Source organism: Uranotaenia lowii, chromosome 2 (assembly GCF_029784155.1).
Source record: "Uranotaenia lowii strain MFRU-FL chromosome 2, ASM2978415v1, whole genome shotgun sequence".
In the NCBI taxonomy this organism is placed as follows: Eukaryota; Metazoa; Arthropoda; class Insecta; order Diptera; family Culicidae; genus Uranotaenia; species Uranotaenia lowii.
In genome coordinates, this window is record NC_073692.1 from 62,690,681 (window position 1) to 62,705,532 (window position 14,852).

A 14,852-nucleotide genomic window follows, 5' to 3' on the forward strand; every position below is an offset into this window, starting at 1 on the left:
TTCACATACAATTATATTATTTGGTTTGTTTTCAGTAGTTTTCTTTCCTCAGCAAATGAAGGAAAAAAGACAAAAAGTTATTGAAGCCCAGCCCGATAAAAATTGTCATTAGATACGCGTACGCCTACTCTGATGAAAATTTGACGAGGAACAACTAGCAAAAATCGTCCAAGAGCAAGTTCACTGGTATTGGGAAAAAGTGGTAGAAATTTTGTCACTTTTAGCACATTTTGAAAATTTTGCCATACAAAAACATTTTCAAGATCTGTGGCCTTCAAGTTTTTTAACAACACGTGTTGTAGTTTCGCATGCTGTGATGCAAAAATAGCAATATTTCTATCACATACGGCTAAAATAGAAACAGTGCTGTAGAAAAATACAAGGCCCCAAGATCTTGAAAACATTTTTGCATGGTAAAATTTTCAAAATGTCAAAATTTCTACCACTTTTTCCCAACACCAGTGAACTTGCTCTAAGTGTTGCTTTTATATGTCTAAAATATCACAGCGCCATCCCCATTGTGAATTCTGCTAAATAGGAAAAAAATTCAGTCCAAGAAATGAATTCATTGTAGTAACAAGAAACTACATAATCCCAAGAGGTATTTAAAAATTCGTGTCAAAACATATATGTATGTTTAAAAATTGGCTTGCCTGCGGCGTAATTTGATCCTTCACCACTCTAGGTCATTGGCGTTGAACAAATTAAATCATATTTTTATTATAAATTTCACGTAGCAATTTTACAAACCTTTACTTTTGTATTGAAAATTTTGTCTTTAGAATTGATTATTTTTAAGAACTATAACTAAAAAAGTTTAGACCATTTTAACTACAAAATCGAATTCACCCTCAATTTCATTTTGTGTTACTTGTTCTTCTAAATGCTTAACTTCACAATCGAAAGGGTTTTGAAAAACTACATAAATCCACAAAATTTATTTTTTTTTAGTTCAAAATATTAAGAAAATATTTGGATCAATTTGGGTGCCCTAAGTCAAAATATTAAATTAGATTTCTTTAAAAATAAACATAAGGTGTTTTTTTTAAACCTTTTGTAATTAGGTTTATAATTTATTAAAAAATTTTTGCGCTTTTTCTATCAAACCTGTTAAACATAACAAAAGTTTTGGAAAAAAAAATAATTTTTAATCACTGATCAATTTTCTCTAGAAGACCACAAGTAATTTTGACTTCTATGGAAAGAGTTATTGAATTTTCTGATTACTTTTCCCAATTCTTCAAAAAATACGGGCATTTAAAAAAAAATTCAGAGAAGTTTTAAACTAGATCGAATTTGAATGTTTTTTTCTTTGAAGCAAGAGTCAAATCGTTTCGCAGCCTTCAACAAAATTGTTGAATCAAATAAAACCTGTAGGTTTGTTAGTTCATCAGTTATCAATGGTGATTGAATTCATTCAAATTTGATGCATTTTGAACTTATAAACTCACTTAAATAAACTAGAGGATATAGAAAAAATCTGACAAAAAATTGACTTTAAAATTTTCCAAATCAATCATTGAAACACAGACACCAAAAATGCTGTTTCCTTGAGTTGTCTTTTAAATTTTATGAATAAGTTCTTAAAATAGTAAAACGATTTTGTTAATTATTTTGCGTTGTTAATTTTAAAAACTAATCTTTTTCATCTTTATATTTTGTTTTGATTTTCAAATAAATTTACCAAAATTTATAGTTCTACTATATATTTTTTTGATTTTTCAAAATTAGTTTGTCTCTATTTTTCAATTTTGAACTTTTGTGTTCTAAAAACTTCTTGAGAGCTTATAAGCCTTAAACACATCTTCATCTTTTGTCCTTTCCAGGATCCAATATTTCAAAGGACGGCGACAAAATATTCAGAGCTTGAAATTTTAATATATAAAACCTGCGCTTGAAAATTCGTTAACGTTTAACCTTTTTCGTTTTTTAAATCTTTTTGTTTGAATCGATCATGATTTTCTATTAATCTATAAAAAGCTTGAAAAATGATTTGGAGAGGCATCTTTAGGGAAAAAATTGTATGCCCAATGTTAACTAATTTTGATTTGTTTCGTGCTTTCAATTCAAGAAAAAACATTTCCGAACCTATACTTTTTTAGTGTAAGCTTTCAATGATGAATTCATCATGTTTTACTATAAATAGGGGAGATGGGGGCATAATGGCCACCTTAAGGAAAACGCTTATTTAACCATAGAGAACAGCTGTAATATGTGAATTACATCATTGTATCGTGTTCAGACACTCAAATAGTCTATTTCCTAATTGGATGAAACTTGAAAAAGTAGATAAAAACGTTTAAAAGTTCATTTTAAAAAATTTTGCCGAAAGCTGAAAACCAGTCACTGTAGAGGCATAATGCAAAACCCCCCGAGGCAGTATGAGCACAATTAATGAAGGCATAATGAGCGTTTTCTGCCGGGGATTTTATTTAGCAGCAAATTCGACTCGATGAAGTCAACTGAGTAATAGAGCTACAGCTTGACTTATATCGTCTGACGATTTGGCCTATTGGTTTGATGTTGGAGAGGTAATCAGTAGGCTCGAGTTCGATTCCCTGTCGAGGTGATTTTTAAATAATATCAATTTCTCGAGAATGACCATTTCCGAACGTGATTAAAAACATTTTTCATTTTTGTCATTTTTAAAATTTTTAATTTTTAATTATTTTTTTGTCTTTTTCGTTATTTTTGTCATTTTTGTCATTTTTGTCATTTTTGTCATTTTTGTCATTTTTGTCATTTTTGTCATTTTTGTCATTTTTGTCATTTTTGTCATTTTTGTCATTTTTGTCATTTTTGTCATTTTTGTCATTTTTGTCATTTTTGTCATTTTGGTCATTTTTTCCTTTTTTTTCATTTCAAATTTTCTCTATTTTAGGTATCTTTGAAAGGTTTAATTTTGTAGAAAGAAGCTACATATTATTCTTCATAATATTTTTGTTTATGTCCCACTCGTGGCCAGCGAAAAAACGAAATATCTCGTATTTGGTCCGCAAGGTGTTAATATCTATGCGGGGTCACTGGACGATATTGATATCTTCAGAACTAGTAATTTCTCACCTTTAACATAACTACTGTTTGAAGATCTAACGAAAAAAAACTTCACTCACTCCCCATTTGTCATCTTATCTCTTTAATCCCTAAGCTCTAATAGGCTAAAGGGGGAAAAAACGGGGGGTGCTAATTGGTAAAAAAGCAAGCCGCCCAGCATTCGAAATCGTTTTACGAATTCCCCAATTTTGAGACCTGTGACAAATCACCCTAGCACCTCGGGTCTTTCGTGTCAAACAACGATCATCTGACAGCTCCTATCTCGACTACGTAGAGCTGTCATAAACCACTTCAGTTGTTTGGTTGTAAATACGCGTGCAGATTGCGGTCTCTTGTTTTTTTTTTTTTCGTCAGTTATAAATATTTGAATAAATTATAGAAACGTGTGAGCACTTAAAAATTCGCTATCCATCCCATGGTTTCCTAACCGGCAAATGGCTTATGTTAGTTAGAACTATTGTTGGACAATTTTTTGTTTGAATTTCAACAGCGCCGAACTAAGTCGATGTTTGGTAGTCAAAATAGCAATAAATCTTGAAATATTAGAAGAAGAAAATTTGATTAAATCTGAAGAAGTTTGATCTTTTTGATTTCCTGGTATCGTCGAAAAAGATAAAGAACAGATTTTGATGAATTTTCTTTGATTGGATCAGCTTTACACAAATGGCAATGATCTATCCTCGCTATTTCTAGCATCGTAAATTTAACAACGCTCAGAAGAAGATTGATCTTTTCAAAATTTGCATTTTTTATAACCCGAACGATTTCCATAGCGGCTGAACTCTAATCCCCGATGCGATCCAGGGAGGTGGCGCGAAGATTCATTCACAAAGTGGCCGCGCGCTAACGATTCGTTGAACCCAGTTCGGTCAAATATTGATTTGTAGATTATTAACCATCGTTTCATTTTTCCTTTCTTCCGTTCGTTCACTTTTCAGGATGTGTCCGGACAAGTGGTGCTAATTACCGGCGGGGGTGGTGGAGTCGGACGGCATCTGGCCCTGAATTTTGCCCGGCTACGGTCTCGCGTCGTGATCTGGGACATCAACAAGGACGGTAAGAAAAATGTTAGGTTTTTTTCAATTTTTCGAAGCTTAATAATCAACGCACCGCCCGGTTTCCGGATGGATGTGGTGTGAATTGTCAACAAAGAAGATTTCTGAGAGGTTGGAAACGTTGAGTCGTTAAAGTGAAGACTGAAGACTGAAGACAGGGGCGGGTAGGAGGCGTTAATTTTTTACTAGATAGCGAGTGACAAGCAATTGTCTGGTCAATAAAAATATTTCTGTTTGAAAAACGTTTCATGAATGATAAAGCAAAACAACTCTCGTGACTAGCTTGTGAATTGTAAATTAACGAGATCTTAAGATGCCTGAAATACCATCAAATAACACTGCGTAGTTGTGAATCTGTACCTTGTCTCAGCAACCGTTTCAGTAAAGTTATGAATTTTATGATCCGGATACTTACTTTTTTGCAAATGAATTCAACGATAATTTTCAAAATATTTGCGGGAGTTCTTTCTAATGCAGCTAAAACTTTCATTTAAAACATTATCTTCTGTTTGATAATTTAGTGGCAAAACCTTTAGGGGAGAAAAGGGCATAACGAGCACCTAGATTGAACTGGGCATCCTTCTTTTCTAAGGAATTACGTAGTTTTTTGAATAGATCGCAAAATAAGCTATTCTGATCGTTACATCATCTTGATCTATAATGTACGTACTGCAATAAGATGTACACGCTGTTCCTCAATTTTCTCTATTATTAAATTTTTGATTAATATAATCGATTTTAAAACGCGTTTCAACTTTAACTTGTAGACTCGGGGCGAACAGAGCACCATTGATCGGGCCACGATGAGCATTTTCTGCTGTGGAATCTAGCAGCGAATTCAACTCGATGAAGTCAACAGAATCATAGAGCTATAGCTTGACTAGTTTACATCTGATGATGAGGCCTATTGGTAAGGTGTCGGGGAGGTAATCAAAAGACTAGAGTTCGATTCCTGGTCGAGGCGATTTTTTTTAGTTCATCATTCATGATCGATGCATTTTGATCTTTGCATTATACAGCTAGTAGCATCATCCGCCAAACAAAACACCAGAAACATAATGTATGGGTGTGATATCATTATTTTGTTATTGCTTTGTTTGATGGATCTACGACTCACCGTTTAGTGCAAAATGCATCGATCATAAATGGTAAATGAAAAAAAAAATCGCCTTCACCAGGAATTGAACTCGTGTCCTCTGATTATCTATCCGACTTCTTAACAATAGGCTAAATGGTCAGAGGAAACTAGGCAAGCTGTAGCTCAACAATTCAGTTGACTTCATCGAGTTGAATTCGCTGCTAGATTCTACGGCAGAAAACGTTCATCGTGCCCGATAAATAGTGCTTAACTGCCCCAGGGGGGTTCTCATTATGCCCTTACAGTGACTGATTTTCATTGAATTAAGGGAGTGAGGGCTCCCTAACAAAATTTGCAAAAAATATGACACAACCCAAGTAACCAAAAGTTCAATAAAACAGGCTCTTAAAAGCTTACTCAGCTTTGTTTAACGAATGAGTAGCATTCTACTTAGCCTCAAATTTAAGTTCTTATCGATACTTCTAAAGTCCATAATAGAAGCTGAGTAGAAGGCTATTCAGCCTCAACATGTACCTCGAAAAAAAAGATTAATGAAAAAAGAAAAATGCTTTTCTTGTTATGGATTTTTATACTTTTTAATTTTAATCTGATGTTTGCTTTAACTGTGAATGAGTTTCATACTTACTTTAAAAATTTGCATGCTTGAAGATTTGAACTTGAACCAACGAAGTGAAAACTGGACACGGTACCTCTGTACCATGGCCAATGCTTAGATTGCTGTTATTTTAAACATCAATATGAAATAAACTTGGAATTATCGACTTTTCAAAGCAGGCGATATTTAAAAATGTAAACATTAATCACCAAAGGATGTAGTATGAACTTTTTCCAAAACCAACTAGGAGGAATTGAAATTGAACGTGAGTGTTTTTATGTTTTAAGTTGTTTTTTATGATTCATTTTCTTTCTATCTGGGTATTACATATTCATTGTAAAAGAACAATTTTCTAATGATTTTGATCAAATTTGGCACATAATAAAATTCTCGATGTCATGAGATTATTGAAAGATTTCTAAACGTTTACCCTTTTTTGTAGAGGAGGCTTCTATACAAAATTTTATAAAATATTATAAAATTCCAACAGTTTTCGTACAAATTTTGTTTAAAATTGATAAACATAAAAGTTTAAACACGATGAGATGATTTATTGTTATATAATATGAAATCAGTACTGATGTTATGAAATCGCTTGGTACATCTTTGTACCTGAAAATAATCACATTTACGTAGGTGATGGAAAGAATTAGAAAAACACGAGGTATCAAAGATAGAAAGAATATAAGCCGTAAATATCATGAAATTTTCGAAAAAGATACAACGGCTTCACAGGCAGGTTTTGAACCTGCAATCTCCCATCTGGCCTGCTCGGAACCTTGAGCAGCACTGATGCATCACTGATGATCTGACCGTAAGTTGCGGCAAACCCGAAACAATGGACCATGTGCTCGCTCGGCTAAAATCCCAAGTCGATGGGTGGGGTTAGAGTACACTCAGAAAAATACTATTATACATGCCATAAGATTCTCTTATGAAGTGGCGCCATAAGAAAAATCAATGAAATTCATAAGATTATCTTATGACGCGAATGAATTCTGCAGATGAACACCTACTTCAATGAAAGGTTGTTGCTTTTCATAAGTAGGTCTAATAAAAACAGGATACGTCACGTTTGATGCGAAAAATTCAAAACAATTGATGTTAAAAATTTATTTTATTGTTCGGCTAATTTGTTTGGTACATACATTATGGTCACCATCAGCAGCACATCAATACCCGGTTCCACCGGTTCCGGTTTGTTCGGCCGCATACGGTCCTTTGATCCTGGGTGTTTCCCGTCCAACGTGCTGGAAAGTAAACAAAAAACAAATTAAAGTTTTTAAATATGTTTAACGATCACTAAAAATAAACTTCATTTCAAACTGACCATTTAGAACAATAAAATTAATAATTCCACAACTTCGTTTGACGATTGAAAAATGACTGATGGAATAGATGTGTTTATTATTTTTCCTCAATGCCGTTTCTTCTATTTTTCATAAGAACTTCGTATGAAAATTTCATAAGACTCTTATGAAAAATTAGTTTGGACGCAAAAACGGAGCTCATAAGACGTTTCTTATGAAAATTATAATAAGAATTTGCCTGAGTGTAGGGTTACTGCCATACTAAATTCATAAAAATATGACACAATTCGAACAGTTTTCGAATACTACTGAACCGATCAACTTGAAATTCGGTTTGTTCCAGATGAAAAGATTATATTAAACTTACCAAAATACAAAAGTGGAGGCGATATATCTACACTCAGATAAATACTTTTATGTATGCCATAAGATTCTCTTATGAACTGGCGCCATAAGAAAAACAATTTAAATTCATGAGAATGTCTCATGACGCGAATGAACTCTTCAAATGAACACCTTCTTCAATGAGAGGCTGTTGCTTTTCATAAGAGGGTCTTATGGAAACATGGAACGTCACGAATAACAATAAAAAATCAAGATTTTTGAAGTATTGATTTCATTTGCTGGCTAGTTCGTATAAAATTATATAATATCACCATCAGCATTTTTTTTTTTTGCTGCATCCGATCCTCTGCACTTTTTTGGGTCGCTGTGTTGGAAAATAAACAAAAAAATTAGTTTACAAATTTGCAAAAAAAAAACTTGAACTCAAACTTACCATTAAATAGATCACAATCACATTTCACTTAAAGAAAACTTAGAACTTCATGGGGAGTTCTTCGTTAGAAGATTCATATTTTCACAAAGCCGTTTCTACTATTTTTCATTAGACGATCATATTACAACTGAAAGAATTTTTATAAGACTCTAAAAAGCGGTCATAAGACGATTCTTATAAAAATTATAATACACTAGCTGACCCGGTAAACTTCGTTTTACCTTTTAATTTATAAATCGTAATTAATGTTTAATTTCATCTACACGTCCTTAACTTCATAGTGCTCGCGAATCGATTTTAAAGGAAATCGTAACAAAATTGTACGGCTTGTGTCCCTTTAAGTTCAATTTGTAATGGGATCACCTTCCCTAAAAAGTGAGATTCTTGAAACTATTATACAAACCATCTCTGACCCAAAAACCCTCGGATACCAAATTTCACTTCATTCCGACCGACCATTCATACGTGATGGTGTTACAAAGAAAACGCCTCCATTTTTATATATAAGAAATTTGCCTGAGTGTACAATGACAAGACTTCAACGATTCAATTCCTCCACAAAAAGCAAAATAAACAATTTGCGTAAAACGAAAAAAAAATTCCTGTACCGAGATTTGAACTCCAGGAATCCGAGTTCGCTGTTCGATATCTTACCACGATGCCAACTCATCAGTTGATCAGATCCACGCTATAGCTCTATAGGAAAAAATTTTCTTTTTACGAAATCGTCAAACGAAGAAAGGGAGAGACCGGATAGAATGTCAATTGAAGGACCGCCCATTTATCATAAATCAGTTCACTTTTAGATACCTCAAATCTTTAATGTCGAATAAGCATATACTCAACTTTTTGGAGACATACAGTGAGGGGCAAAATAAAGTGTCCAAATTATTTTTTTATCATTTCTTTTATTTTTCTGGTTGAAATTCACCGAAAACACATCGTAATCATTTTTAAAATATTGTTTATTATGTTCTTTTTAATTTTTGTTAATGTTGCGCTGGTAAAAAAAAAAGTTTTTCTGCTAGAAAAAAAAAAACAAATAATATTTAAAAAAAAAAATGGGCCAAATAAAGTGTCCAACTTAAAAATGTATATAATTTCGATAAGTTTCCATCGCGAGGCCCCTCGAATTTGTTTGTTTTGTGTATTTTGACGTTTCATAAACAACTGGCTTGGCTCTGGAGTATTCAAACAGGTGTCTACATTCGAATAAGTTATAAAATATGGAGAACTCATAAATTTCGGGTCCATTCCGTTGTCCATCCGGAAATTGGTTGTTCGTGATGTGAATAACGGTCAAACGCACCGGGAAGTGGCCAAGCACTACGAAATCAGCAAGACAGCGGTATCAAAAATCATGAAGAAGATGAAAACGTTCGGATCGGAGATGGATCGCTCAGGAAGAGGACTGAAGCCCAAGACAGATGCCAGAACGGACAAGAAAATCATTCTTGAAGTGAAGAAAAAAGCAATAATAACGATCCAGCAGATACAGGAAGAGCTCTAATTTTCGGTATTGCGTTGTACTATCCGTCGCCGCATCCATGCAAAGGAGTACCATAGAAAGATCGCAGTGAGAAGGCCTTTCATCAGCCAGGTGAACAAGGCTAAGCGGCTCAAGTTCGTCAAGGAACACGCCGATAAACGGCTCGAGTACTGGAAAACATTGTTGTGGGCCGACGAATCCAAATTCGAGCTATTCAACCGAAAGAAGCGGGATCATATGTGGCGCAAGTCGGGTGAGGAGCTCCAAGATCGCCATATCCAAAGAACAGTCAAGCACGGAGGAGGTAACGTGATGGTGTGGGGGTGCTTTTCTTGGGGTGGGGTGGGCAATTTGGTAAAAATTGACGGAATCATGACAGCTGAGTCATATTCCAATATCCTGCGGGAAAACCTCATCAAGATGGGCCTCGAAGAGCGCTTCGTTTTACAGCAGAATAACGATCCGAAGCTTACGGCCAATCTGATGAAGTCATTTTCCCGTTCCTGCCGCATTAAAGCCCTTGAATGGCCCCCACAAAGTCTTGATCTGAACCCCATCGAAAATCTGTGGGCCATCCTCGATGCTCTGATTGATAAGACTGGTGTGACAAATTAAAAATACTTATTTTGATGCCATGGAGCATGCGTGGGAGGAACTCGACCCACAACACTTGCACAACCTTGTTGAAAGTATACCGAAGCACTTGTAGGAGGTGTTGAAGGCCGAAGGAGGCCATACCCATTATTAAAGTTCTTGTTTGCCTTCAATTTGAATCAATTTGAAGCAGTACCGATCAGGACACTTTATTTTGCCCCTGTTTTTTTGGAATATTAACTGTTTTTTTTTCTATCAGAAAAACTTTTTTTTGTTAACAGCGCAACATTAACAAAAATTGAAAAGAACATAATAAACAATATTTTAAAAATGATTACGATGCGTTTTCGTTGAATTTAAACCAGAAAAATAAAAGAAATTGAAAAAAATAATTTGGACACTTTATTTTGCCCCTCACTGTATATACGAATTGACTAAACTGCTATCCGATTCAACTTTTTTGGGAAAAGCTTGTAGTAAATGAAAGATTGAACATCAGTCAATACCAACGTGTTTACGATAGTTATTCATTCACGGTGTCTCTGGGAAAACTTTATTTTCCGAAAATTAGCATCGCTAATTTTTGCCCCATTCGAAAGCTGGGACTTTTCCCTTTCACAAACAGAGTGATAATAATTTTTTTTTTTTGGGATTTTAAACCCATAGGTTTATTCATCCCCAGTGATAATAATTCATTTGAAAAATCTAATAAAACTTCTCATCACTGATTGTATCAAGACCAGAAATAGTATTCAACTAACTTAGTTATTGATTGAAGGGTGTTTAAATGCTCAGGATGATTTATTTACAATAAAAAAATCAATCATCAATTTCATAAATTTGATCAGGATAACCTGAAGTCATGAGCATTTGTGGGGTTTTATAATGAAAAAAAGTCTCCCGCTTTTCTTGAAAATTTAGTTATTTATATTCTGAGCTAAGTTAGTATGAAAACTTCATGGACAAATATTTGGGACTAGGAAACAAATTGGACTTTCTTCTTACATTAAAGCCAAAATTTTAAATAATCCACCTGGATATCGAGGTTTACATACTTTTCTCTGTTTATCGATTGTTAAACCTTAGACATGGGTACCACAAAGATGGTAAAGCGTCATTTATAAAATCAAAAGTATATTTCCACTTTTTGATAATGTTTGATTGCGTAAATTAGCGTTTTTGAAGCCTTTCGTGTATGTAAAATTGTGGTCGATTTGAATTTTCAAGCTAAAATTCAAGATTGTTCATTTTTGTCAAAAGTACACGAACTGAACCTTATGTCTTTCATTGATTTTTTCGATAAAAATCTCTCTTTTGTTACTTGGAATTGAAACATCACCAAGGGAAGGGGGAAGAATAATAAAAAATTGATACAAATTTTTAAACTGCGACCCAGAGATGGGTCTTGACTCAAACATTCAGTCAGCGAAACGTTTTTTTGTAGATAAATGAATCCAACAGTGTTAGATGAAAATTTCAGGGACTAGATAAGAGAAAATCGATATTGAAAAACATGCGAAAAAAATTCGCCTTGTCTCCCGGCAGGACTTGAACCCACATCTTGCGCCTCTCCGGGGCCCATGTATTAACATTCTACTACAGGAGACCAACCTTTTTCAATATCGATTTTCTCTTATCTAGTCCCTGAAATTTTCATCTAACACAGTTGGATTCATTTATCTACAAAAAAAATTGATACAAATTTTTAAATAAATTGGACAAAAGCTGGCATGTAACAAACTTGTTTACAACCTACATTGAACAAAATCTAAAAATCAAGATAATTTAGATCAAGAACTTGGGAAAAAAATCCTAAACACCAGGTGACATAATTCCCATTTACAGTTTGGCTTTCGCTCTCTCAACTGTTTTATTTCTCGAAAAATTTATCAAATTTTTGTTTAAAATACCTTAAACTTTAATTCTTACCCCCTTCGGATTTTTTTGGAAAAATCGGAGTGACAAAAAAAGAATTTGATATTTGTTCCGGAATAATAAAACCCCATAAATGCCCAAAACTTCAGATTATCCTGATCAAATTCATGTTGAAGGTTGATTTTTTAATGTAAATAAACCACCCTGAACATTTAAACACCCTACAATTATCTAATAACTAAGTTGGTAGAATACTATTTCTGGTCTTGGTACAATCAGTGATGAGAAGTTTTATTAGATTTTTCAAATGAAATTACTATCACTCTGTTTGTGACATTTCAACTTATTTATTTACTTACATAGTATTCCGTCTCACGACATAACTTGACGAACATAATTCCTAAAATTCACTCGGTTCATAGCAACCGTTCTCCAATTTCTCGGGCACCCCACGTTCGCCAGATCACGCTCCACTTGGTCTAACCACCTCGCTCGTTGCGCCCCCGCTCGTCTTGTTCCTACCGGATTCGTAGCGAACACCTGTTTTGCAGGACAGTCGTCCGGCATTCTCGCAACATGTCCCGCCCAGCGTATCCGGCCAGCCTTCACCACCTTCTGGATACTGGGTTCGCCGTAGAGGCGCGCGAGCTCGTGGTTCATCCTTCGCCTCCACACTCCGTTCTCCTGTACGCCGCCAAAGATGGTTCTTAACACTCGTCGCTCGAATACTCCGAGTGTACGCAGGTCCTCCTCGAGCAATATCCATGTCTCGTGCCCGTAGAGAACAACCGGTCTAATAAGCGTCATATACAGGTTACACTTCGTACGAGGGCAAAGTCGTGACGTGACATTTCAACTCTGTTCCCTCAATTTGTATTACTTTGAAGTCTTCAACAAAGTTTTAGCCAGAGAAATTTCCTATCAAATCACATTATTGACATATGGAGTTGGGTTAACGTTAAAGGTAAGACAAGCGTGTTCAAAGTGAGTAGTATGATTCTGTCTTTGAAAAAACCACTAAAAAGGTTGAAAAATCTTCGAAAAAAAAATTGTTCTAGTCCCCCCGATGGATTATTTAAAGTTTAGGCTCAAACGACAGGAGAAAGTTCCAGCTTTCGAATGGTGTAAAAATTAGCTATGTTAATTTTTGATGAATAAAATTGTTCCATCAGAGACAACATGATTTCTATTACGATTTCATGTTAGCTGGGACAAAATTTGAACATTTTCGGAAACTACAGAACCGATCAAATTTGGTGTATTTGGTGTATAGCCGTTTTGGCACACTTTTTGATTATGTGCAATCTGCCTGTTTGATTCCTCCAGCATCAAAAAGGGTGACTATTTCTTTTTTAAGGGTTTATTTATTGTATTGAAGACCCCTCCTAATTTTTTTCTAAAGGGTGGCTTCTTCAACCTACAACCCTTCAAGTTACGTTGAGACTCAAGACAATTTAGAAGCTCGGATGGCATGAAAAATAGTTTTTTTTTTTTGATAATATTGAAATTTAATTTAAAAGGAAATTTATTTCGTTTATGATAACTTTGAAAAATTTTTTTTTTCATTGAAGGGGTAAAAAGCACACCGGGTCAGCTAGTCCTAATAATAAATCTCGCGTGAGCTTTTATTACGTCGTATGAAACAAAATGTCAGCAACCAGTTTCATCACGAAAAACTACAAAAAACCTACATAAACTAGTCGTAATTTCTTTCCATTTAGATTATTTTTAGCCTGGACAATACAAATACAAATTTGAAAGTTGCTTTGATAACTTTTGCAGCAGTTTTCTGTGAATTCTTAAGATGTTTCATACGACGTAATGAAAGCTCACGCGAGAAATATAAGATAAAAATCCCATTATCTCGAATAAATATCAATTTTTGAATGAATTTTGTTGTTGTTTTATTTCCATTGACGAAACCAACCAAACCAACCAACCAACAACCTATTAAATCAGTGAATAGGAAAACGGTATTATTTAGAGCACAACACTCAGGCAAATTCTTATTATAATTTTCATAAGATGCATCTTATGAACCGCTTTTTAGAGTGCAAAATAATGTTTCATAAGAGTCTTATGAAATTCTTTCAATTTTCATACGATGTTCTTATGAAAAATAGAAGAAACGGCTTTGTGAAAAAATAATGAACACATTCATTCATGGAATCAGTTTTTTTTTTTTCATCATCTAACAGTACGAAGCAATCGCCAGTTCATAGTTATTGTAGTTTCCCTTCAATTTTAAATGTTATTGTTATCTGCGGAATGGTAAGTTCGATTTGATGTGTTTGGTGTGATCGTTTAATATATTAGTAAACTAATATACATTATTTGTTTACTTTTCAGCAAGCTGATCGGCAAAAAACGAAAGATTAAGATGCGGCAAAAATAAATTTGATGGAGCCGTCTGTTGATGCGCTGCTGATGGTGACCATGAATGATTCAATTTTAAACAAATTTGGCAAACAATAAAGTGAATGTTTTCAGCATGAAAAATCTAGAATTGTTCTTATTAGAAAGTGATTTACTGTTTCCATAAGAATCTCTTATGAAAAGCAACAACCTCGCATTGAAGTAGGCGTTCATCTTCAGAATTCATTCGCGTCATAAGACAATCTTATGAATTTCATTAATTTTTCTTATGGCGCCACTGCATAAGAGATTCTTATGGCATACATAATAGTATTTTTCTGAGTGAAGGTTTTTTCTGACTTTGCCAGTAAGTAGGCGAGGAGAGCGCGGTGAGGTTCAGTGAGTTTGTTTGTAAACATCTGTAGATTTGTTCGAACTAAGGGCTTTGTTGGTGAACAAACTCCACGAAGTCCGCAGTTGCCGAACCAAAATGGCTGAATCGGAAATGGGTCGATTCACGATGACGTAGCTTCTTTTGTGGTGACAGTTCTTTTGTGGTACCAAGTTTCATTTTATGAACTAAATTTAGCACATTTTTTGATTTCTTCACCGCTATCCCTCTGGGATTAACAGAAAGTTGAAAATTCC

General features: G+C 34.4%; 1 protein-coding gene across 3 annotated transcripts in view; it reads left to right on the forward strand.

The window, feature by feature from the left end:
- The window catches only part of LOC129745121 (short-chain dehydrogenase/reductase family 16C member 6), an 81,577-nt gene that overhangs the window by 35,486 nt on the left and 31,239 nt on the right, over window positions 1–14,852 (forward strand). For all 3 annotated transcript variants that reach the window (XM_055737972.1, XM_055737969.1, XM_055737970.1), the window contains exon 2: window positions 3,993–4,110. In XM_055737972.1, the coding sequence (XP_055593947.1) occupies window positions 3,993–4,110 (118 nt within the window). The remainder of the gene's footprint in view (window positions 1–3,992; window positions 4,111–14,852) is intronic.